At 44.5% G+C, this 25,630-nt stretch overlaps 1 protein-coding gene across 2 annotated transcripts; it reads left to right on the plus strand.

The window, feature by feature from the left end:
• The first annotated feature begins 2,844 nt into the window (after nt 1-2,844).
• GFUS (GDP-L-fucose synthase) lies at nt 2,845-23,514 on the plus strand. Of its 2 annotated transcripts, none has more exons than XM_087931816.1 (11): nt 2,845-2,944; nt 4,824-4,980; nt 5,070-5,184; nt 9,173-9,301; nt 11,428-11,501; nt 12,149-12,282; nt 16,476-16,540; nt 17,346-17,412; nt 19,015-19,094; nt 22,078-22,177; nt 23,329-23,514. In XM_087931816.1, exons 2-11 carry the CDS (start codon nt 4,835-4,837, stop codon nt 23,382-23,384), a joined length of 966 nt encoding a protein of 321 aa, XP_087787942.1. In that variant the 5' UTR covers nt 2,845-2,944; nt 4,824-4,834; the 3' UTR covers nt 23,385-23,514. The 2 variants fall into 2 exon arrangements, with proteins under 2 accessions (XP_087787942.1, XP_087787941.1); XM_087931815.1 differs by having other exon boundaries at nt 2,845-2,926.
• Nucleotides 23,515-25,630: the final 2,116 nt, after the last annotated feature.

The following is a 25,630-nucleotide window of genomic DNA, read 5'->3' on the forward strand; positions in this document are numbered from 1 at the left end:
GCATAAGGCAGGACTAGAACTCACCATCTCTCAGTTTCTACCTGGTGCCTTAACCACTAGTCCAAACTAGATTTCATAGAATTGTCGAGTGATACCCAGCCGCATACTGTTTCCAATCTTAGCTGATTTTTCTTAATATGTTCATATTTTATATTGTTGATTTTGTCGTCCTGTAATCCTCCCAGAGTCACTTGACAGCAAAAATGGGCGGCATGTAAATTTAATAAATAGGTAAAATACATAAGGATCGTTCTAGCCCAATGTTTTTCAACCTTGGCAATTTTAAGATGTCTGGACTTCAATTTCCATAATTCCCTGGTCAGCACCAACTACCTCGCTGGCTAGGGAATTCTGGGAGTTGAAATCCACATACCTTTAAAAAAAAAATGAGGTTGAGAAACGCTGTCTTTAATCCAAAGCAAGACAATTCTAGATATTTGCTTCCAGATTTGCTGATATCCTGCAATCCTAAACTCCAAATCGAAAGCCGTTGACAAGCACGCGTCTCCAGAGTGCTAGGAATATTTCATCACCCCCCCCCCAAACACACAGTTTGTAGAATTGTCACATGGTTGTATTTTGCTTACTGTTTGCAAATTATTTTGCAGAGCCAGGAATTCAGTGCAAAATACATTCTGGCTTGCCACCAGCTTTAACATCAGCAGGGCTTGCCAGAAAATAAAATTCATTTCATCTCCCCAGAATTTCGGAAAGTTGGGTGCTGGCCATGGTTTTGGCCTCTCGATGGACCAAGCTGATGTGCAGAGTCAGATTAGATTAGATTAACAGAGTTGGAAGGGACCTTGTAGGTCATCTAGTCCTACCCTCCAACCCAAGCAGGAGGCCCTACACCATTTCTGACAGATGGGAGTCCAGTCTATTCTTGAAAGCCTCCAGGGATGAAGCTCGCACATCTTCCGAGGGCAACTTCTGTTCCACTGATTGATTGCTCTCACTGTCAGAAAATTTCTCCTTATTTCCAGGTTGAATCTCTCCTTGTTCAGTTTCTATCCATTATTCCTTGTCTGGCCTTCAGGTGCCTTAGAGAATAACTTGACCCACTCCTTCTCTCTGTGGCAGCCCCTCAAATATTGGAAGACTGCTATCATGTCTCGCCTGGTCCTTCTCTTCACCAGACCAGCCATGCCCAGTTCCTGCAACCATTCATTGTATGTTTTAGTCTCCAATCCCCGAATCATCCTGGTTGCTCTTCTCTGCACTCTTTCTAGAGTCTCAAGATCTTTTTTATAGTGTGGTGACCAAAATTGGATGCAGGACTCTCGGTGTGGTCTAAGGCTTTATAGACTGGGTATTAGTACTTCACTTGATCTTGAGTGAATCCCTCTGTTAGTGCAATTTAGGACTGCATTGGCTTTTTTGGCTCAGTCAATGTTTCCAGTACTGTGGTAAGCTTGAATAGAATAGAAATAGAATAGAATAGAATAGAATAGAATAGAATATACAAAATACAGAGAATAAATTCAATGGAATGGAATGGAATAGAATATAGAATAGAGGATTCAGAATGAATAGAATAGAGAATAGAATAGAATAGAACATACAAACTACAGAGAATAGAATAGAATAGAATAGAATAGAATAGAATAGAATAGAATAGAATAGAATAGAATAGAATATTCTTTATTGGCCAAGTGTGATTGGACACACAAGGAATTTGTCTTGGTGTAAATGCTCTCAGTATACATAAAAGAAAAGATACATTTGTTAAGAATCAAGAATCATAACATACAACACTTAATGATAGTCATAGGGTACAAAAAGCAATCAATTCATACTAGGAAACAGTCAATATAAATCGTAAGGATACAAGCGACAAAGTTACAGTCCTACAATCACAAGTGGGAGGGGATGGGTGATAAGGAGTGATGAAAAGATTAGCATTAATAGTAGTGCAGACTTTGCAATAGTTGAACAGTGTTGAGGGAATTATTTGTTTAGCAGAGTGATGGCTTTCGGGGGGAAACTGTCCTTGTGTCTAGTTGTTCTGGTGTGCAGTGCTCTATAGCATCGTTTTGAGGGTAGGAGTTGAAACAGTTTATGTCCAGGATGTGAGGGGTCTGTAGATATTTTTACAGCCCTCTTTTTGACTCGTGCAGGATATACAGGTCCTCCATGGAAGGCAAGTTGGTAGTAATTGTCTTTTCTGCAGTCCTAATTCCTCTCTGGAGTCTGTGTCTGTCCTGTTGGGTTGCAGAACCAAATCAGACAGTGATAGAGGTGCAGATGACAGACTCAATCATTCCTCTGTTAGCAGGGGCCTCCAAACTTGGTAACTTGAAGCCTGGCGAACTTCAACTCCCAGAGCAAAGCTGGCTGGGGAATTCTGGGAGTTGAAGTCCGCCAGGCTTCAAGTTACCAAGGTTGGAGACCCCTGCTCTGTAGAACTGTATCAGCAGCTCCTTGGGCGGTCACTAAACAAACCGTTGTAAGTCAAGGACTACCTGTAGCCAGGTGGGAGGGCTTGGAGAGGCAACTTTGGGTTGTGGACTCCAACTCCCAGAATGCCTCAGCCAACCTCGGCCACTTTAAGGCAAGTGGACTTCAACTCCCAGGATTCCTCAGCCAGCAAAACTCCGCCCCTCCCCCATTCTTCCCTGGAATCTGCAAACCCCCACCCCCAGCCCCCCACCTGCCCTCCCAGTCAGGGTCGCCTTTGCAAATACCTGGAGAAACCCCCACCCCAAAACTCCCGCCTGAGAAGACAAAAAACATGCAAATCACAGAAAGCATAAACGATGCCCGGGCTGCGGACTTCAACTCCCAGAAGTCCCATCAAAGCGTCGTCCGGCCGAGGCATGCCGGGAGTTGAAGTCCACGTGGACCAGGAAGCGGTTGATCGAGACAAGGAAACCTGCGCGAAGGGAAAGCGAAGGGCTCCGCCGCGGTCCTGGGAACTCAAAAAAGAGTTACGTGTTAGGCAAAGGTGGTCGTCTGGATGGAGGGCTGGGCGGGGAAGGGGGAGGCTGGGGTCGGGCTGTGGGGAAAAAAAAATCCTGACTGTCTCGTTTTATGCCTTTTGAGGCGTAAGCGTGGGTGGGTGGTCTACCTTGCAGGGTCGTTGTGCAGGAGCAATTGGGAGGCAGGGAGAGCTTCCCGCTCTTCCCTTGGTCAGGAGGGATTAAAATGCAATGAAAGAAAGGAGGGGAGGGTATTTTGGGGGGGGCGGGGGGCAGGGAGGGGGTTGCTTAACTGTTGCCAGGAGCAAAATTAGGGGTTAGAAATGATTCCTGCACTTGAACAATCGGGGTTAGGCTGGCTGGTGACTCGGTGGTTGGTGTGAGTTCTGTAAACCACGGTTCCTTGCGGGGGGATTCGCCCTTTCGTGACCCCCCTCCCTTCCCAATGCCTCCCCACCCATTTGATCTCCTGGTTATAGAAGGATAATTGAAACATGCCCAGACCGCTAGGAGGGGCTGGTTACCTCCACTCCCCCAGCCCATCAGAAGCAGCGATGCAACCTTGGTTTAGAAAGAAACCTCCATTCTGGTTTCTTCTTAGCCAGCCTCTGCTGAAGACCAACCTGCCTTTTGGGCAATGGCTTAATGATGATTGGTCTTGGCTTGATTTAATCCTATGGAGCCATCGATTGAGGGCAGAAGATCCCCAAAACTGAACCCCCTTTTTAAAATCTCCCTCCCTCCCTCATCTGTCTGTCTGTCTGTCTATCTATCTACCTACCTACCTACCTATCTATTGTATGTATCTGTATCTCTCTCTCTAACTATAAATCACCCCTATCTTCCTACCTACCATCTATCTATCATCTCTTTTATCTCTATCTTCTCTTTCTCTTCTACCTACCTACCTACCTATCCATCATCTATCATTTCTATCATGTCTACCTACCTACCTATCATCCATCTGTCTGTCTGTCTATCTATCGTATGTATCTGTATCTCTCTCTCTAAATCATCTCTACCTACCTATCTATAATCTATCTTTCATCTCTTTCATTTCTATCATCTCTACCTACCTATCATCTATCTATCTACCTACCTACTGTATGTATCTGTATCTCTCTATATAAATCACCCCTATCTATCTCTACCTACCTACCATCTATCATCTCTTTCATCTCTACCTACCTACCTACCTATCTATTATCTATCATCTCTATCTATCTACCTATTGTCTGTCTATCTATCTACCTACCTACCTATCTATCTATCTACTGTGTGTATCTGTATCTCTCTCTATCTATAAATCATCTCTACCTACCTACCTATCTATAATCTATCTTTCATCTCTTTCATTTCTATCATCTCTACCTTATCTATCTATCTATCTACCTACCTACCTACCTACCTACTTACCTGCCGTATGTATTTGTATCTCTCTATATAAATCAACTCTATTTATCTACCTACCTACCATCTATCATCTCTTTCATCTATATCTCTACCTACCTAACTATTATCTATCATCTTTATCATCTCTACGTACTTACCTACCTACCTATTGTCTGTCTGTCTATCTATCTATCTATCTATCTATCTATCTATCTATCTATCTATCTATCTATCTATCTATCTATCTATCTACTGTATGTATCTGTATCTCTATCTATAAATCATCTCTACCTACCTACCTATCATCTATCTATCATCTCTTTCATTTCTGTCATCTCTATCTATCTATCTATCTATCTATCTATCTATCTATCTATCTATCATATCTATGTGTCTGTCTGTATGTATGTCTGCCTGTCTAGAAATCATCTCTATATATCTATCTATTATCTATCTATCATCTCTAACATATCTACCTTCCTACCTACCTACCTACCTATCTCCTCTGTGCAGAACTCGTATTGATGGCTGAGCCGGAAAAGCAGAAACGGATCCTGGTGACCGGAGGCTCCGGCCTGGTGGGAAAGGCCATTCAGAAGGTGATTGCCGACGGAGAACAGCGGCCGGACGAGCAGTGGATTTTTGTGTCCTCCAAAGAGGCTGACCTAACGTGAGTGCGTGGGGACGAGGAGTCGGCTCCGTGATCTTGGGAATGTGTGTCGTCTGCCCCTCCATCCTCTCTTCCCTTCCCTCCTCCAGAAATGCTGCGGAGACCTCGGCCCTCTTCGAGAAACACAAGCCCACCCACCTCATCCACCTGGCGGCCACAGTCGGGGGGCTCTTCCGGAACCTCAGCCACAACCTGGAATTCTGGGTGAGGACAGCGTGGACACGAACGGCCCTCCTTAAACAGAGAACCCCAAATAAGCTACCGGAGGTTTTGGCCCGGCCATTTCTGACTGGCTGGGGGGTTTTGACCGAAAGGAAGCAACCTGCTTTCATCCCTAACCCCTGGACTCTTTCCAAACGGAAGAAATGAACCAGGAAAGATCACTGCAAGAGGGTGTGATGACCCGGGAGGTGGCACAAAGGCAACACAGTCAGATAACTTCTGCACAACTTCTGGAGGCAGGTCATTCCACTGGTTCATTGTCCTCCCTGTCAGGAAATGTCTTATTTCTTTCTTCAAAGTTGATGTGATGACCCCAAAGGGGCGTGGCGCAAAGGCAACACAGTCAGATAATCAGTTGGAGTCCCTTTATTAGCTCCAACTTTGCCCCCGCATGTCCAGGTTAACCTTCTGGGCTGGAGAAAAAATTCTCCCAGGAACAGCCTGTGGCTGCAGAGAATCAAGTCCAAAACATGGTCAACAAAAACTGCAACTATGAGTCCAATCAAGGCAAAATGAGGTAATTTTAGTTTGGCAGGGCAGGAGCAAGAATTCCAGACGTGAAGGCGCAGCAATAACTCAACACGATTGGGAAGACACCAGGAAGACAGATAAGCAAAGTCAACCCAAGATAAACCATGGTTGTTTCAGGTTTGGGCCGAAACAAAATGCGGGGGTGGTTTTGCAAGGCAGGTGGGCAGGGATCCTGGACTGGGCGCCGGTACCCACCCCGTGTCCCCCCCAGGAAAGCCCTTGGCTTGGTCCGTGTAACACTCCATGCTCCCAAACCATCTTTGCTCGGAAGAACCAGGGTTTGGTCTAAATCCAGAACCAAACAGCTTCTTTTCATCCAGTACAATGACGAAACAGGCGTTAATATGACAGGCTCCCTCGTTATATTATTGTACAATTGGTCAGCAAAGGAAAACCATGGGAAGCTGATTTTTATCTTCCTTCCTTCCTTCCTTCCTTCCTTCCTTCCTTCCTTCCTTCCTTCCTTCCTTCCTTCCTTCCTTCCTTCCCTCCCTCCCTCCCTCCCTCCCTCCCTCCCTCCTTTCTTTTTTCCTTCCTTCCTTCCTTCCTTCCTTCCTTCCTTTCTTTCTTTCTTTCTTTCTTTCTTTCTTTCTTTCTTTCTTTCTTTCTTTCTATGTTCCTTCATTTTTTTCTATTCCTTCCCTTCCTTCCCTCCTTCCTTCCTTCCTCCCTCCTTTCCTTCTTTCTTTTTCTTTGTTTTTATATTCCTTCCTTCTCTTTCTTTTTCCTTCTTTTATATTTATCCCTCCCTTCTCTCCCTCCTTTTTCCTTCTTTTTATGTACCTCCCTCCCTTCCGTCCTCCCTCCCTCCCTTCTTCCTTTCTTCCTTCATTCCTTCTTCCTTCGTTCATCCTTTCCTTCTTCTTCCCTCCCTTCCTCTCCCTCCTTTCCTTCTTCCTTCCTTCTTCCTTTCCTCCTTCCTTCCTTCCTTCCTCCTCCCTTCCTTCCTTCCTTCCTTCCTTCCTTCCTTCCTTCCTTCCTTCCTACCTACCTACCTACCTACCTACCTACTACCTTTAAAAATTATTCTGCAAAAGAAAACTTCCAAAAAGATGGAACCGGAACGAAAGTCTGATGAATTTGCTCAACCTAAAAAGGTTGAATCTGATAGGTGACTTATTTGCTTGTCCTTTGCTTGCATTTATACTTTTTAGGAACTCCCTGAATGAAAATCCCTCCTTTTTAAAAAGTCCTCTTTGAGATCTCTGGAGGACAGTTATCCGGGCTTCTTGCTTTTTCTCTGTCCCGTCTCCTCTTCGGTGGCTGACTTTAATTGTAATTCACATCAATTAAATGCCATCAAGAGGGTATCTTCAGGAAATATTTAAAAAAAAAAAAACCCAAGATATTGACTATGACTGCTTGACTTTTGGAAGCTCTGCCCTCCCCCACCCCCAAAAAGCAAAACCTTAAATCTCATAGTCACGGCCATTATCACGACTTGTTTGACCCCCTGTGGACCAGGTTAACCAGCATCCTGTCTTTAAAAAACTTGGTTGAGATTGCGAGTGTGATGCCCTCCTCAACTCCTAACTGAACTTACTCACAAGGTGCCGGCTTGTGAATCCTTTAAACCCCGTGCTTTTTCTCTTGGGGGAACAGCCGCCCGGAGCGCATGCAGACGATCTCTTAGTCTTCTCCCAAAGGTGGTTTTTTTTTTCTTGTTTTTTTCTTTGAAGACGTTTCTCTCCTCATCCAAGAAGCTTCTTCAGTTCTGACAGGATGGGTGGGGAAGGGAAGGATTGATACTCCTTGCAGACGGCTGGTCATTTGCATCCTTTTAGAGGGTCGTTGAGGCCACCTGGAAGTTTGTTGATCTCTTCAGTTGTCCCAGAGGTGCTTTTTTCAAGGGACAACTGGACTTTCTGCTTTTTCTTTTGAAGACGTTTCGCTTTTCATCCAAGAAGCTTCTTCAGCTCTGATTGGATGGTGGGGAACGGAAGGATTTATATTCCTTGCAGACAGCTGGTCATATGCATCTTTTTAGAGAGCGGTTGAGGCCACTTGGAGGTTTATCTGTGTCTTCAAAGAAAAAAACAAGTCCAGTTGCCTCCTGAAAAAGTACCTTTGGGACAACCATGACCTGGACGACTGAGACTCTCCATAGATTCTTAGTCTTCCCCTTTCTCCAGAGAAGCCCCCGCGAAACCCAAACCAATCACGATTCTAGTCTCCGCGTCTTGTCCACATTTTCGGAGGCGTTCAGTCTGCCGTTTCCCGCTACTGGCAACAAACTACAACCACATTTGAGGCCTGCATTTCACCATCGTAAATACGAGTCTATTGCCAAGCCGCCTGAATTTCGACTATAAAGATGCTGCAACCGTCGTAAGTGTGAAAATGAGCGAGTTTGAGTGCCGTCGTAACTTCAAATTGTTGTAAGTCGAGAACTAGCTTCTTCCTATTGCAGCAGACCACAAAACCCCAGTCCCTGAGCAGCAGATTTCTGCTGGCTGGGGATGATGGGACTTCCATTTCTGCCCCAATTTGGGTAAGTAATTGTTTAAAGAAAATCCGAGCTGCCGAGAAGCTGTGGAGCCCGTCAACCCTTGTTAGTTCTGCAAAATCCCTTTCTTTGAACGCTGATCGTTCTCCTATACTTTTTTAAAATTTATGGAAGGCTAAACAAATTGTCCTGGCAAGGAGAGAGGGATGGAAAAATCAGCAGCGGACCTGTGTGACAGAGATAACATTTGAGCTGTTCCTTCCAGCGAGCTGCATAATTTACGGCGTGCATAAAGAGCCATTCTTTTTTGGGGTTTAGTTTTATCCATTTCCGGGGCTGAATTTTTGTGCCTCTCAGAAAATGGTGGACGAGGAGAAGAATGCAAAGCGGACTCTTCAAAACTCCTGTGTGGTCCGCAGGCTGCCTGCAGAGCTGGCAGCAGAATCGGACAGTGGAGAAGAACGTGGGCCAGTCCTGGAGTCTGGGGAGGACTCGGACGATGGTCCTGCGTCCGATACAGAGGTGGAGCCAGGGCCATCTGGGAGTTATATGCCAGATTCCGGAGCCTCCAGAATCTGACAGCAGCGAGGCAGAGGAGTAGGGGGAGCCTGTTTTCAGTGCGCGCATGAGCAGAGCTGCCGGAAGGCAAAAACAGTTAAGACAAAAGGGACGACTCAGGAATAAGGCTTAGAGGTGATTGGCCCCTCCCCTAAGACATAAAGGAGGAGCAAAGGGACAGGAGCCTTTGCAGGATGCAAATGACCAGCTGTCTGCAAGGAGTATAAATCCTTCCCTTCCACGCCATCCAGTCAGAGCTGAAGAAGCTTCTGGGATGCAAAATAAGCAAAATGTCTTCAAAATAAGGAAAATACCTTCCCTTTCCTTTGGCAACTCTAAAAAAGACCACAGACCTATTTTATGAGTTGACATTCAGCCTTCATAACATTTTGCAACACTGAATTGTGGGTCTCTTCCCCCTTTGTGTGTCCACAGAGGAAGAACATCCACATCAACGACAATGTCTTGCAAGCAGCATTCGAATCCGGCGTCCAGAAAGCTGTTTCCTGCTTATCCACCTGCATATTTCCAGACAAGACCACCTACCCTATAGATGAGACCATGGTAAGGGCGATAAATCAAATCCCCTTTTCTCCATTTACAGGTAGTCCCCGGCTTACAGCCCCCGTGGAGCCTGATATTTCCGTTGCTAAGTGAGGCAGTTCTTCAGTGAGTCTTGCCCCCCCATTTTACCGCCTTTCTTTTCCCCGGTCGTTAAGTGAATCGCTGCAGTTTTGAAGGTAGGGATGCGGTTGTTAAATTAATCTTGCTTCCCCCGTTGACTTTGCTTGTCAGAAGGACGCAAAAGGGGATACGTACGTCCCCGGGGCACTACGACCGTCATAAATATGAGCTGGTTGACCATAGGGATGCTTCAGTGGTTGTAAGTCTGAAACGGTTAGATTTTCATCCCCTGGAGATGTGCTGTGGGATATTATGAGTTGCAAGCAGCCAAGACATATGGGAGTTTTTCTTCTCCTGTTTCTCACCGTTTGGCTGAAATGGTATAGTCCCGGAGCAGGGGGTTGGACTAGAGGACCTCCATAGTCCCTTCTAAGCAGTTTCTCTGTTAATTAGTGTAACGACTTGCCTCTGGAAGTTGTGGCTGCTCCATCTCTAGAGCTTTTCCAGAAGAGAGTGGGTAGCCAGGATGGTATTGAGCCGGAACAGGAGGTTGAACTAGAACAGGGGTTGCCAAAATTTTGGACCTCAGGGACCACCAAACTCATAATTTTAGATCCCGGGGACCACTAATATGAATTTTGACTGACGGTGGCTTGCTGACAATGGTGGGAGAGAGAGAGAGAGGGAGAGAGAGAGGGGGGGAGAGAGAGAGAGGAGAGAGAGAGAGAGAGGGAGAGAGAGAGAGAGGAGAGAGGGATCTTATCTAACCTCCCTCCCTCCCTCTCTCTCTCTCTCTCTCTCTCTCTCACACACACACACACACACACACACACACACACACAGGCAGGGTGGGATTCAAATTTCTTAACCGGTTCTGTGGGCATAACCCTAATTTGTGGGTGCGGCTTGGTGGTCATGTGACTGGCTGGACATGGCTGGTATGTAAATATTATCAATATTTATGTAAATATTGAATTTTTTTATTTAAAAGAAGAGCAAATTTTTACCCCAAATCAGGCAAAGTAGGCAGGCAGATTGAGTTGCTCACAGAAGCACAGATTCACTCAGAGATCTATCTTTCTGCCATCGGCTACCTGAGTCTGCACTGAATAGAATCTTCAGGCTCAGCTCTGCTTTTGGATTAGTTAGAAAGCAAGAAATCCAACAATTTCCTGCTTTCTAGCTCATCTAAATCTCCCGGCACAGCAGAACAGCTGATGGTTGGGAAAAAGGAAAAATAGCAACTTAGCAGGCAAGTTTGCCAGGTAAGGAGTGAGTGGGCGGGGAAGGTTCCCGTGGCCCATGTGGGTGGCGCAGCCTTGTGTTTCTGCACAGCCTGGATTAATTGCTTTTGTGGGGGGTGCTCTGGGGGTGACATTTCTCTGCAGACCACCAAAATTTTCTCGTGGACCGCAGCCCACCAGTTGGCAACCCCTGGACTAGATAACCTCCAAGGTCCTTTGTTATTCTGGGGGCAGAGTCAGCTGGAACCTTATCCTTTTTAGATGTATCTCTAGGGCAGTTTTTCTTGATCTCTGCAACTTTAAGGCAGGTGGACCTCAAGTCCCAGAATCCCCCAGCGAAGCAGGGGAATTCTGGGATTTGAAGTCCACCTATCTTAAAGTTGCTGAGATAGAGAAGCCCTGCTCCAAACGACCCTTAATGTTTCTCTGTGTCATAGAATATATGCAGGTATATGCCTAATTTTTTTATTTATTTTGTTTGTTTATATTTTTGTCACGTTCATATAGCATCTATTGGAGGTGGTAACCCTTGGAGAGCAGCATGCAACAAAATTTCATATCAATGCATGCCGATTAATGTGCATTTAAAGTGACAACCAAGTTATTCTAAGTCTAATTTCTTTCCCCCATGTTCCTTCTAACCCTAAATTTGGAGTTTGGCCCAGGTCTCACCCTTCTCCATCATCTTTGGTCTTTCTGCTGGATCCTGGAGCTCTCTATGTCCTGCCCAGAGGTGGCCTTCAGAAGAGAACCAGAAATCGCCATTTTCAGAACTTCCGCGTGTCGCTTGGGCTTCCTAACGTGCAAAAATTTCCCTTCCAGATTCACAACGGCCCTCCGCATAGCTCCAACTTTGGGTATGCGTACGCCAAAAGAATGATCGATGTGCAGAACAGGTAATCCTGGTCACCCCCTAAGAGTTCTAGGACCGGTCAGGAAATGGTAGTGGCATAACTGAAAGTTAGAACTGGGATGGAATTGGAGAGGGGGAAAATAATGGAATACACTTCTTTAATAATAAGATGATGTAAGAAAAAGAAAGGAAAGTAGAAGTTGAGCGAAGGGGATATTAAGTATATTTGAATAACATCAGGATTGGCGTAAAAGAACTAATACAATGAAATTGTCAGTATTCCGGCAGTTCCCCCCATTTAAATCGTGAGTCTCGAGCCAAACTTTTAAAACTTCCAAAGGATTTATTGGGAGCAAACATGTCTGGCACTGCCTGGGTGTAGCTGACTCTGAGGCACGTCATTCACTGTCACCCTTGACCCTGGTTTTCCCCCACACCCCCTGCGTGTATCGTAATTCATATTCTCCAATGGGACACCTCCCTAGCCCAGAGTCCTCAGTCATGCTCTCCAGTTAGAATTTTGCACAGCAGAAACTTCAGTGACCTAGTTACTATCTTTGAAAACATTTATGGAACGCGCGTTCGGTTTGCAAGCTGCCACACTGCTTCCCCCTTTCTTTCTGTTGGCAACTCTAAAAAGACCAGAGAAATATCTTATGAGTTGACACCTAATTCCTTTTCTTCTCCCAGGGCATACTTCGAACAGCACGGCTGCCACTTCACGGCTGCCATCCCCACGAACATCTTCGGGCCCTACGACAACTTCAGCATCGAGAACGGACATGTCCTGCCAGGCCTGATCCACAAAGTGTACCTGGCCAAGAGTGAGTGACAGGTGGGGGGGGGATGGGGGTGGCGAGCGTCCCCTGTTCTAACCCTCGAACACAAAATAATTTGTGACAGTCAGTTTCATGTAGTGGTTCAAGCGCAGAGGTAAAACCCAGGAGATGGTGAGTTTTAGTCCCACTTTAAGCCTGAAAGATGGCTAAGGGGACTCTGGGCCAATTGCCAGGAGACTGGGAGTTCTAGTCCCGTTTTTGGCTAGAAAGCTGGCTGGGTGACTTTGGACCAGTCACCAGGAGACAGTGAGTTCTAGTCCTGCTTTAGGCATGGAAGCCATCAAGGTGACTTTGGGCCAATCACCAGGTACTGTAAGTTCTAGTTCTATCTTAGGCATGAAAACCTGCCGGGTGACTTTGGGCCAATCACCAGGTACTGTAAGTTCTAGTTCCATCTTAGGCATGAAAACCTGCCGGGTGACTTTGGGCCAATCAGCAGGAAATTCTGAGTTCTAGTCACTCCTTCAGCGTGAAAACTAACTGGGTGACTTTAGGCCAGTCTCTCTCTCTTTCTCTCTCACCCCAACCCACCTAACGGGGTTGTCGTTTTTGGCAAAAATAGCAAAAGGAAGGTGTGTTGGCCATGTTCGCCACATTGAGTTATTTGTAAAAAAGGTGAGATGCCAATAAAAATAATAATAGAATAGAACAGAGTAGAATTCTTTGTTGTCCAAGTGTGATTGGACACAGAAGGGATTTGTCTTGGTGCAAATGCTCTCAGTGTACATAAAAGAAAAGAGACATTCGTCGAGAATCATCAGGTACAACACTTAATGATAGTCATAGGGTACAATAAGCAATCAAATCCTACTAGGAAACAGTCAATAAAAATTGTTAGGATAAAAGTGACGAAGTTACAGTGATACAGTCTCAAGTGGAAGAGGATGGGCGATAAGGAGTGAGGAGAAGATTAATAGTGATAGTAGTGCAGACTTTGTAATAGTTGAACAGGGTTGAGGGAATTATTTGTTTAGCAGAGTGATGGCTTTCGGGGGAAAACTGTCCTTGTGTCTAGTTGTTCTGGTGTGGAGTGCTCTATAAAGAGAAGAAGTGAACAGAAGAGACAAAGAGAAGAAGAGAAGAAGAGACGAGAAGAATAAAAGAGAAGAATAGAATAGAATGGAATGGAATAATAAAATACAGAATGGAATGGATTGGAATGGAGTAGAATAGAAATAAGAATTAGGAAGAGGAGAGGAGAAGAGAAGAGAAGAGAAGAGAAGAGAAGAGAAGAGAAGAGAAGAGAAGAGAAGAGAAGAATGGAATAGAATAAGGAAAGAATAGAATGGAATGGAATGGAATAATAAAATACAGAATGGAATGGATTGGAATGGAGTAGAATAGAAATAAGAATTAGGAAGAGAAGAGAAGAATAGAATGGAATAGAATAAGGAAAGAATAGAATAGAATAGAATAGAATAGAATAGAATAGAATAGAATAGAATAGAATAGAATAGAATAGAATAGAATAGAATATTCTTTATTGGCCAAGTGTGATTGGACACACCAGGAATTTGTCTTGGTGCAAATACTCCCAGTGTACATAAAAGAAAAGATACATTCGTCAAGAGTCAAGAATCATCAGGTACAACACTTAATAATAGTCACAGGGTACAATAAGCAATCAAATCATACTAGGAAACAGTCCTTATAAATCATAAGTATACAAGCGACGAAGTTACAGCCATACAGTCACAAGTGGGAGGGGATGGGTGATAAGGAGCGAGGAGAATATTAACAGTAATAGTAGTGCAGACGTTGTAAATAGTTAGACAGTATTGAGGGAATTGCAGAATAATAACAGAATAACTGAGTGGGAAGGGCCCTTGGAGGCGTTCTAGTCCAACCCCTGCTCAGGCAATAAAGAAGAATAAATAAACAGAGAGCTCCTGCGATTTGGCTGAACGGGAGACGTGGCAGGGGAGGGGCGCCTTTTAACGGAGGGGCTCCCGGGACGTTCCCCACCACCTCTGCGGCTTAAGGGAAGGAAAAGCGATCCGAAGAGAGCAACTCTCCAAGATTCCTGGCTCTTGTCTGTCTTCCTCCCCCTCCTTCCTTCCCCTTCGGGCAATCAAGAATCATCCATAAATCAGTGGCTGTCTTGGAGATGTGGCTGCTGCCGGTGGGGGTCCTGGCAGACACTCTGTCTGAGCGAGAATCCCAGCTTCGACAAGCCAAGTTTGCCGGTGCATCTGCTAAGCATTGAGCCTCCTCCGCTCTGCTCCCGTCGGGGTTGAAGCTGACACAGAGACGCTGCCAAAGGCCTCCTTGCGCTCGGAGGCCAAGTTGGGCTACGCAGGCTTTGGAATTGGGGCAGGGGGAGAGCGACCCCTCTCTGCTGTCCCTAGAAGGGCCCAGCCTTCCAGGGGGCTCTGGCGGGTGGGTGGGGGGTTGGAGGAGAGAAACAAGAACGCTCAGAAATACAGGTGGTTAGTTCTGGGCTTACGGCCATTCGCTTAGCGACTGTCAAGAGTTACAGCAGCACTGAAAGAAAAATGATTTGTGACTGGTTTCATTTTGTTTTGTTTTACTTTATTTTATTATTTTATTTTTAGCTTTGTTTTATTTTATTTTTATTTTATCATTATTATTATTTTATTTATTTTATTTTATTTTATTTTATTTATTTTATTTTATTTTATTTTTATTTTAGTTTATTTATTTTATTTTATTTATTTTATTTTAATTCTATTTTAATTCTTTTATTTAATTATTATATTTTATTTATATTATCTTATATTTCTATTTATTTTATTTTATTGTTTTATTTATATTATTTTAATTCTATTTTAATTATCTTATTTTATTATTATATTTTATTTATATTATTTTAATTATATTAATTCTTTTATTTAATAATTATATTTTATTTATATTATCTTGTTACTATTTATTTTATTTTTTTATTTATTTTATTTTAATTCTATTTTAATTATTTTACTTTATTATTATATTTTATTTATATTATTATCTTATGTTTCTATTTATTTCATTTTATTATTTTATTTATTTTATTTTAATTCTATTTTAATTATTTAATTATTATATTTTATTTATATTTAATTCTTTTATTTATATTATTATCTTATGTTACTGTTTATTTTATTTTATTATTTTATTTATTTACAGGTAGTTCTCAACTTACAACCACTTGTTTAGTGACCACTTGCAGTTACAGCAGCACTTAATGACCTTTGCAGCATCCCCATGATCACATGATCAAAATCCAGAGGCTTGGCAGCTGACTCATATTTATGACGGTCACAATGTCCCGGAGTCACATGATCCCCCTTTCGCCACGTTCTGACCAGCATTGTGGGAGCCAGATTCACTTAACAACGATGTGAAAAATTTAACAATTGGGGTGATTAATTTACTTCATCACTGTGGCAGGAAAGTTTATAAGTTGCATTTTCCGGCGCCACTGAAACTTAGAACGGTCACTAAATGGAATGTCGTAAGTTGAGGACTAGTTGTGCTAAATCTATCTATCTAAAAGCAAAATGCAACTCACACATCATCGCAAAATCTCCAGAACCGTAAAGCCTACAAACTTGAAATTTGGCCCATATGTTCCTCTTGGCTTTTAGGGGCTCACTAAGAAAGGATTTTTCCAAATGACCATCAGAGCATTTAGAGTATTTCCATTATTATTATTATTATTATTATTATTATTATTATTATTATTATTATTAACACGCTCTGAGGCTAAGGAGTTCTACTCCCCCTCCCCTCCTGAAAAGAAATCTGCTCCAAATGCAAAACAGAAGCAGAGGAGTTTCAGTTCCAGTTTAGCAAGCAGCTTTAGTACAGAACAGTTGAGCTAAGCCACGCCCAGGCTCCTTGCTGTCTCCTTGCTCACACAGCAAATACTGCTTCAATTTCCAAACAGCCCTCAACTCTCTCACACATTGACAGGACACTAGCCAGATGAATACCGATGGATGCTGGTAGGCAGAGGCAGAATTTTTTTCTCCTTATTTTCCTCCCCCAAAACTAAGCCCAACCACATAGTTTCGTAGCGAAGCACGGGCATCGCATGAGTGAGAAAATAAAATCACCCCTCAAAGGAGGTTTATGGGAATGACCTGCAAAGGTGGAAATTTCTTGTAGGAAGAATTGAGGAAGGCAGGAGAGGATGTAACTAACGGCCAAATTTCTCCGTGCTTTTCCTCCAGAAAACGGCACCAATGTCACTGTCTGGGGCACGGGAAAACCTCGGAGGCAGTTCATTTACTCTCTGGTAAGCCTAATCACCACACTGCATGTCAAGGAAAGGAGGGAGAAGCTCAAGTATGTTCAGTCTGGGGGTGACCAGTGTGAAACGTGGCTTCAAAGGGTCCCACGAAAGTTTGAGGTAACAGCTTCTCCTCCGCCAATGACTCACGGAGGCTCTCCATTACTGTCGTGTTGACAAGCGCCTGGGAAATTGGGAGTTTAAATGGCTTGGATGTTGACCTCGGCGTTGGTGAGGCACTTCGTATCGGGAAACCTTCCGCCACTGTTGCTTTCCCTTCTCCCCGTGCTGCCACGGCGTTTCTTTAAAAGCCGCGGCAGCACGGGGAGAAGGGAAAGCGACAGTGGCGGAAGGTCTCCCGATACGAAGTGCCCCACCAACGCCGAGGTCAACTCAGGCAGCACCATATCTGGGTATGCAACAAAAGTACTTCCTAACGGGCAGCCCCCCTGCCATTCCCCCCCCATTTTGCATGTTTAATTTGGGGGGAGGGGCTTAATTTTATTTTATGCCTATAAAGCATGCTGGGACTTCCTATTGGGGGAGGCCGTATTGTTGGAGAAACACGGTAGTAGGTGCCAGTTTCCCGCAAAGCTATCGTAAAACACGATATTGTGATCACAGGAGGCTGCGAACAGCGGTAAATCCATCTGTGTTGCTATAATTGTCTGAACTTTGATCACAGGGGCGTAGAGGGGTACCAGCTGTATACGAACCTGGGACATAAGTGCTTGGTCGTAACTTGGAACGGTTACTAAGCAATGTCTAGGACTATCTGTATTAGAAAATTTCTTCTCTTAATGTCTTTCAGGACCTGGCTCGGCTGTTTGTTTGGGTGTTAAGGGAGTACAATGAAATAGAACCCATCATCTTGTCAGGTAGGTGCCGTCCGTTGCAAACACCGGAGTTTGGATCTGAAATCCTTTTTTTTTTAAAAAAATATCCGATTGTTTGTGATGATGCATCTGCTTAAATGCTTCTCACCCAAGTTTGGAAGTTTCAGAAGGTGGTAAAGGAGAATAAAGAGAGAGACTATCGGGCTCCAAAAACCAAGAAGGACCCACGGAGTTGCTTCTAAGCAAGTTCCTTCATTGTTCCTGACCTCTAGACAGAATCTTGCCAAACTAAAGCAGTCTGTTTGCATAATCAGAGATATCCTCTGAGAACTACTACGGGAGGAGCTGTGTTACCTCTCTTCCTCCCAAGCATACAATCTAGGAGGACAATCACTGTGAGGTCCTCGGTGGTCTCTGAGCTTGGCTGTTGTCTTGCAGGCGTTTCATTATCCAACTACCGTATTTCCCCATGTATAAGCCACCCCTTTTTTCCAAAATTTTCAAGCCCAAAAAGTAGGGGGGTGGCATATACAAAGCAGGTACACTTTTTATACGTGAAAAATGCATAAAATAATAAAGTAGGAATAAACTGGTTTTCCAGCAGTATGCTATACTTTTTGTAAAAATTGTGCGTGATGATACGATTACGAGTGCGAGTACGCGATAGAAATGCATACGCTAGGCATCGGCCTGAATGCTTCGTTCCTACTCTCGTTCCGATGCGTAGATTGCTAGCGTCGCCGCACCGCTTTCGGCGTCATGACCGAAGTTGTAGATCTAGACGTCGAATTTTGTTTCTTTGTAAATTTTCTTTCTTCATAACTTGTTTCTCTAATAAAATATTTTTTTCAAAACTTCACAGTCCAAAAATTGGGGGTGGCTTATACAAAGGGGGTGCTTATACATGGGGAAATACGGTAGGTAACATCATCAGTGCTAATAAGGAGTGGCTCTCTATTTAGTTTCTGTCTCCTCCTCCTCCTCCTCCTCCTCCTCTTCCTCCTCCTCCTCCTCATTCTCCTCCCTCCTCCTCCTCCTCTGTTTATATTCTCCTCCTCTTCCTCTTTTTCCTGCTGATGTCCCAGTCGTAGTCTCTCCTAACACTGATGACATTACCTGCTTGGGTAATAAAACGGCTGCAAGAAACCCCCACAGTTGTCCACCTCTTCCTTCTATCTTCCTCCCCCTCCACTCCTCCCCCTCTTCTTCTTCTTCTTCCTCCTCCTCCTCCCTTCTGCAAACACCCCTCTTTCCTAGCACTGATGATGTTCCCTAGTTGGGTACTGAAATGTCCGAAAGAAAACAGTTGAGAGATCATCCAGGACTCCATATTCCTCCTCCTCCCTCCCTTCTCATCCCCCTTTCTGCTGTTGTCCACAAAGCTCACTTCCTTTTTAGCACTGATGATGTTACCTACTTGGGTAATAAAACGTCTGCAAGTAAGCAGCCAAGCTCAGAGAGCACCGGGGATCCCTCCACCCAGCCCACCTTCCACCCCAAAGACCAGGCCCATACCTTCCCATGTCAAGGAGAGGTTGAGGGAAAGGGAGCCTGTTGGGCAGCCTAATGACAGGATGGATCCAAGAAATGACGGGGCATCTCAGGACTTGGCCTCATCGTCTTATTCTGCTTCTTCTGTCTCAGTGGGAGAAGAAGAAGAGGTGTCCATACGAGAAGCCGCTGAATGCATCGCGAAAGCCATGGACTTCAAGGGACAACTTCTGGTATCCTTTGTCAATGATTCCCCAGGCATCGGAGCAGACCAAAATCTCAGGTCCTTTCTACAGCACGGATGGTCCTTGATTTACGACATAATTTCCATTGCTAAGCAATGGAAAGTCTACGGAGATCCTCAGTCATCCAAGTCATAGATATCCTGCAGATGCTTTTTCACAAGAGGCTACCGAACTTCCTTGTTTTTTTTCTCTGAAGATGTTTCACTTCTCCTCCAAGAAGCTTCTTCAGCTCTGCCTGGATGGTGGGGAAGGGAAGGATTTATACTCCTTGCAGACCCAGCTGGTCATTTGCAGCCTTTGAGAGGGTGGTTGAGGCCACTTGGAGGTTCTTCTGTGTCCTCAGGGTCACCTGAGTGGTGCAAATGGTTCTTGTAGTCTGCAATTACTAAAAAAATTGGGAGCACTACTCAGCTGACCCTGAGGACACAGATAAACCTCCAAGTTCTTTGAAGATGTTTCACTTCTCATCCAAGAAGCTGTCTGAAGTGATGTAGGACTGTGGCTCCCAAAGGCTTGAGGAAGGCGTCTGCATGCTTCTACAAGCTTTGTAGGCCGAAAAGTAGCCCTGTTTAGTCACTTCCGGTATTTTCAGAAAAACAGGAAGTGATGAAACGGGCCTAGTTTTCGGCCTGCAAAGCTTGCAGAAGCCTGCAGAAGCCTTCCTCAAGCCTTTGGGAGGCCGAAAAAGGCCTCAAACCCGCCGAAAATCAGGTGTGAGGTGTAGTGCATGCAGGATTGCATGCGCATGCATAAAGGGTGTGGGGGGCATGCATTGCCTTCTGGGTGCTGGCATGTCAGCGCAAGAATGCCAGTATGAACACATTTTTTGGCACAGGAACCCAAAAAAGTTAGCCACCGCTGCTGTAGGGTTCCTGTCTGAGCGGAGGGGCTGGACTAGACGACCTCCAGTCTGGTTCTGACTCATCAAATTTGAGTTTCTGGGATGGATCGAGAACAGCCACTTCTTGGCCCAACATAACCAGCAAGAACAAATCCTTCCGTTCCTCACCATCCAGTCAGAGCCGAAGAAGCTTCTTGGATGAGAAGCGAAACGTCTTTAAAGAAAAACCAAGAAAGTCCAGGTGTAAAAGCACCTTTAGGACCTGGATGGCTGAGAATCACCACAGACACCACAGACTTTTAGCTATACAATTTGGGATGAAGACCCTTGGAATGGTGTGGCGGGTTAGGAATGGCTTTCGAGAAGGAAAAAAAGAAACCAGGATCATCACTCAGGCGACCCTGAGAGGACACAGATAAACCTCCAAGTGGCCTCAACGACTCTAAAAGGATGCAAATGACAGCAGCTGCCTGCAAGGAGCATAAATCCTTCCATTCCCCACCATCCAGGCAGAGTTGAAGAAGCTTCTTGGAGGAGAAGTGAAACATCTTCAAAGAAAAAAAACAAGAAAATCCAATTGCCCCCTTTGGGACACACATCAACTTCTCAGGATTTGGAAACGCAAGTTGTCAGTTCTTTCTGTAGACATCTGTCACATGTTCCCAAAAGCTCCCATTCTCACTATGAACCACAGCCCTGCAAGGTGTGGTTCATACAGTCCCACCTTCCAAAACTCTGGGTGGAGTTTTTAATCCTACAGACTGCCGGTGATGACCTGGGGCGCGGCATAGAGATAACCCAGGCAGCGGGCACTTCGAACCGCCCCTTTATTGCTCCAAATTTTGCCAAACGCTCCCAAATTTCTGGCAAGTCCCAGAGGAAAGTGAGGATTAATCCCTACATATATCTCAAGCAGACTCTGGCTGCAAATAGTCCAGTGCCCAATGCTGTGTACACCAAGGCTGCACAGCAATAAATCCAGCAGGGCAAATCTAGGAGTTTAGGAAGCAAAGGATCCAGGTGATTAGTCCAGAAAGCCAGAAAGAATACAAGGACCCTTGGAAAGTTGAGACATTGGCGCTCAACACTTCAGGGACTCAGCGTTTGTTCCCGACAAATGTGTTGTGGTCTGTGGGCTGCCTGCGGAACTGGCCGCAGAGTCGGACAGTGGGAAGGAACACGGGCCAGTCCAGGAGTCTGGGAAGGGCTCGGACGAGGGATCTGAGTTCGACACAGAGATGGGGCCAGGGCCAACCGAGAGTTATGTGCCAACTCCAGAGCCTCCAGAATCTGAGAGCAGCGAGGCAGAGGAACAGGGGGAGCCTGTTTCCAGTGTGTGCTTGCGCAGAGCTGCCAGAAGGCAAGAACAGCTAAGACAAAAGGGGAGACTGGGGAGTAAGGCTTGGAGATGATTGGCCTCTCCCATAAGACATAAAGGAGGAGCAAAGGGACAGGAGCCTTTGCAGCAAGTAACTTTGTTCGTTCTGGTCGGTTTAAACTCTGAAGCTCCGTGTCGACTTTATGCTCCATTTAGCTTTGTAGTACAGCTAGTGGGCAATTTAGTCATTGGCAGCATTTCAAGGGAGATAAAGGTGGGTGCTTATCAGCCTTATCCTGAAGGACTGTGGCAGAACTTCTATTGGACGATTCATCAACTGTTTGGGACACATTACAGGCTGGGAATGCATATAATTCACAGCCGTTGAAATTAAAACAAAGGTTTTGGGGAACAGTGTGTGATTGTTACTGTCTCAGGAAGCCTTGGTAAAAATAAAATGCCCCTCCCTACAGTGTATCCTGAAGCCTCGTTCCCCAGATGTGCCTCGTGAAGAGGGGCGGGGTGTTCTCCAGAGTAGCTGGCTCAGTCTGCACTGTTCTCACCTTCTCTCTACTCTCCATGCTCTCGGATCAGGAGGGGACGGTCCCTGCTGCTCACCTGTGCTCTTGTGTCTCCTGTTCTTGCCTGACTACAAACTGTCCTAATCCTGAAAGGCCCTTCCCTTCCCCATTTTCCTCCAACGCCAACAAAGCCGCCCCCTCAATCTCTTATCGGCTCAAGTTCCAGCTTTGGTCTGTCTTCTTCAGATTGATCTTAGGGTCCTTTTCTTTAACCTCGTCCCCTACTTTGAGTTTGACGAATCCAAATCAGATGGTCAGTTCAAGAAAACAGCCAGCAACGCCAAGCTGAGGAAATATCTGCCTGACTTCCAGTTCACACCGTTCGATCAAGGTAAGAGAACCACGTCCGATGAGGCCTCTTGGGTCATGAGGCCTTGGGAGATTTGGCCACATTGGGAGTGGATCTCCTTCACCCAATGAAGGTGTCGCGATCATGTTGAAGACAACCCAAACACAACAGCCCTGAGAATTACAATTGGATGTCACATTGGTCCATGGCTGCCTAGTCCTTCTTTGTGCGTTGGCTACAACGGGCTGTACAATTGTGCAGAGCTGACATTACGAGGAAAATCCTATTTCATCTATATCTATCTATCTATCTATCTATCTATCTATCTATCTATCTATCTATCTATCTATCTATCTATCTCTCTCTCTCTCTCTCTCTCATCTATCTATCTATCTATCTTCTATTCTCTATTCTCTTCCCTTCTACTCCACTCCATTCTGTATTTTATTGTATTGTATTGTATTCCAATTTCTATTCTATTCTATTCTATTCTATTCTATTCTGTATTCTACTCTACTCTGCTCCAATTTCTATCCTATTCTACTCCAATTTCTATTTATTCTATTCTTTCCCTATTCTATTTTACTCTACTCTATTCCAATTTCTATTCTATTTAAATGTTTTTGAATTTCTATTCTAATTTCTATTCCAATTTCTATTCTATTCTTTTTCTATTCTATTCTATTCTATTCTATTCTATTCTATTCTAATTTCTACCAATTTCTATTCTATTCTATTCTATTCTATTCTTTTATTCTGTTCTATTCTATATTCTGTTCTATTCTACTCTACTCCAATTTCTATCCTATTCTACTCCAATTTCTATTCTATTCTTTCCCTATTCTATTTTACTCTACTCTATTCCAATTTCTATTCTATTCAAATTTCTATTCTATTTGAATTTCTGTTCCAATTTCTATTCCAATTTCCATTCCATTCCATACTCTACTCTATCCCATATTTTATGAATTCTTTTCCATTCCATTCCATTCAGCAAATCAGAACATACTTTTCTCCAGCTGGAGTCTTCCCAAATCCCACTTGTAAAAGTCGTGACAAAATTCCAAATTAGCCCAAAATTCGCCCCTGCGGAAGGCTGCCCCTTAACCTTTCCTGCTCAAGGAGGGGAAAATACTGTCCCGTCCCTTCTCTGGATTCCATCGCCTCCGTGTTGTCTTCTCTCTCCCCTGCAGCGGTGAAGGAAATGTGCGACTGGTTCTCCGCTAATTACGACCACGCCCGGAAATGATCGAAGGGCGCCCACGATGGTAGTACCTTAAATAGGGGCGGCTGCACCCTCATCTCAATCTCAGGTAGCTTTTTGGGTGAAGGAGAAGAAGAAAAATAAAAGAAAAGAAAACCCGCGTAGAGTACCAAAACCGGATCTGTTTTCTGTTTCTTTTTTTTAACAAAGCAAAACACGCGGCTTCACTTTGGCCATTTAAAGGCGGACGTTGTGTAGTTAAGCCAAAAACTGAGCGTGTCAGCAAAACCCATCTCCAGGAAGTCCCCGCCTTACAGCTGTGCATTTAGGGACCGTTCAAACCTATAACAGCACCGACGTGCGCCCGCGATTGTAGCATTCCCTACGATCATCGTGTGGCGCAAGTTCAGACGCTTGGCGATTGATTCATACTTACGACCGTTACCGTGTCCTGGGGTGGGGGCTGGCGGGTGGGCGGGGCTTTGGCAACACTCGGCGTATAACCCACTTTTGGGGGTGGAAAAAGTGCATCTTACACTCTGGAAAATACGGTAAATCAAACTTATCAGTAATAAGCTGGCAATTAGCATTATCCCAAGCTCAAGAGACCTGCCAGATGTTGCTAGGGGACTTTCCTGCATCAAACAGCTGCTGTTGATGCTTCCAGCAAGAACAGCTGGAAGGCTGGGAACAAAGCTCGTGTTTTGCTCATGGTGCCACAATCCTTTTCAGAGGAGGGATAGAATCGATCTGAAAGGGACCTTGGAGATCTTCTAGTCCAGCCCCGTGCTCAAGCAGCAGACCCTACATCATTTCAGACAAGTAGTTGTCAAATCTCTGGTTAATTGTCCATGTTAGGAGATTTCTCCTTCATTCCAAGTTGCTTCTCTCCTTCATAAGTTTCCATCCCTTGTTTCTTGTCCTGCCTTCTAGTGCTTTGGAAAATAAGTCGACCCCCTCTTCTTTGTGACAGCCCCTTAAATATGGGAACCCCACTATCGTGTCACCCCAATCCTTCTTTCCTATAGACTAACCAAGCCCAAATCCTGCAACTGTTCTTCGTATGTTTTAGTATCCAGGCCTTTAATCATCCTAGTTGCTCTTTGCACTTTTTCCAAAGTCTCGACATCTTTTTTTTGTAACCTGGTAACCAAAACTGGATGCGGCGCTCCAGGTGTGGCCAAACTAAGGCTTTACAACGCGGTACTAATACTCCATCAGATTTTAATTCTATGCCTCTGGATAGATAGATAAATTTAGATAAATTTATTGTCATTGTACTCAGAAACCTGAGAACAACGAAATAAGGTGCTCTTCCACAACATACAACTGAACAACACCCAAAGACATATACAAATAACAATGTAAAACAAATTAAAACAAATAACAGTTAAAAACTGTACAACCAGGATATATATATATCTGTTAAGACCACCAGATTCATAACTCTGCATTTAACCTGATCACAGCACTTGGGTAAAAGCTATGTTTAAATCTACTTGTCCTGACTTTCAGCACTCTATATTGTCTTCCTGGTGGTAGGATCTCAATTCTATGCCTCTATTTATACAACCAAGAATCGCATTGGCTTTTTTGGCTGCTGCTGCACACGGCTGGCTTGTGCTTAAATGATCATCCAGTAGGACTCCTAGATCCTAGATTTTATATCTGTCACCCAGAGATCTTTTATTCAGAAGTGGCATTTCCTAGTTAAGGAAGAGGAGAAAAACCCAAAGGACACCTATAGACTGGCTGAAACCAGGCTCAATAGCAGGAACTGTGAGAGGGATCTTGGAGTCTTAGTGGACAACCAGCTAAATTGGAGTTTAGCAGTGTGCAGCAGCAGCCAAAAAAGCTAACGCGATCCTAAATTGCATTAACAGAGGGAAACAATCGAGATTAAGGGAGGTACTAATACCACTCTGTAAAGCCTTAGTAAGACCACACCTAGAGTACTGCATCCAGTTTTGGTCACCACACCATAAAAAAGATCTTGAGATGCTAGAAAGAGTGCAGAGAAGAGCAACCAGGATGATGAGGGGATTGGAGGCTAAAACATACAATGAATGGTTGCAGGAACTGGGCTTGTCTAGGGAAGAGAAGGACCAGGGGAGACATGATAGCAGTCTTCCAATATTTGAGGGGCTGCCCCAGAGAGGAGGGTGGGTCAAGTTATTTTCTAAAGCGCCTGTAGGCCAGACAAGGAATAATAATGGATGGAAACTGAACAAGGAGAGATTCAACCTGAAAATAAGGAGAAATTTTCTGACAGTGAGAACAATCAACCAATG

The sequence above is a fragment of the Pseudonaja textilis genome, chromosome 3, assembly GCF_049901715.1.
Source record: "Pseudonaja textilis isolate UNSWEBS1 chromosome 3, rPseTex1.2, whole genome shotgun sequence".
In the NCBI taxonomy this organism is placed as follows: domain Eukaryota; kingdom Metazoa; phylum Chordata; class Lepidosauria; order Squamata; family Elapidae; genus Pseudonaja; species Pseudonaja textilis.

What these genes read in the sequence shown, in the direction of transcription:
- GFUS (XM_087931816.1), top strand. Translation starts at nt 4,835, where the DNA reads ATGGCTGAGCCGGAAAAGCAGAAACGGATCCTGGTGACCGGAGGCTCC. An exon ending in GGCAGTTCATTTACTCTCTG is followed by an intron (nt 16,541 to 17,345) that starts GTAAGCCTAATC and finishes AATGTCTTTCAG; the next exon opens with GACCTGGCTCGGCTGTTTGT. An exon ending in ACTTCAAGGGACAACTTCTG is followed by an intron (nt 19,095 to 22,077) that starts GTATCCTTTGTC and finishes CCCTACTTTGAG; the next exon opens with TTTGACGAATCCAAATCAGA.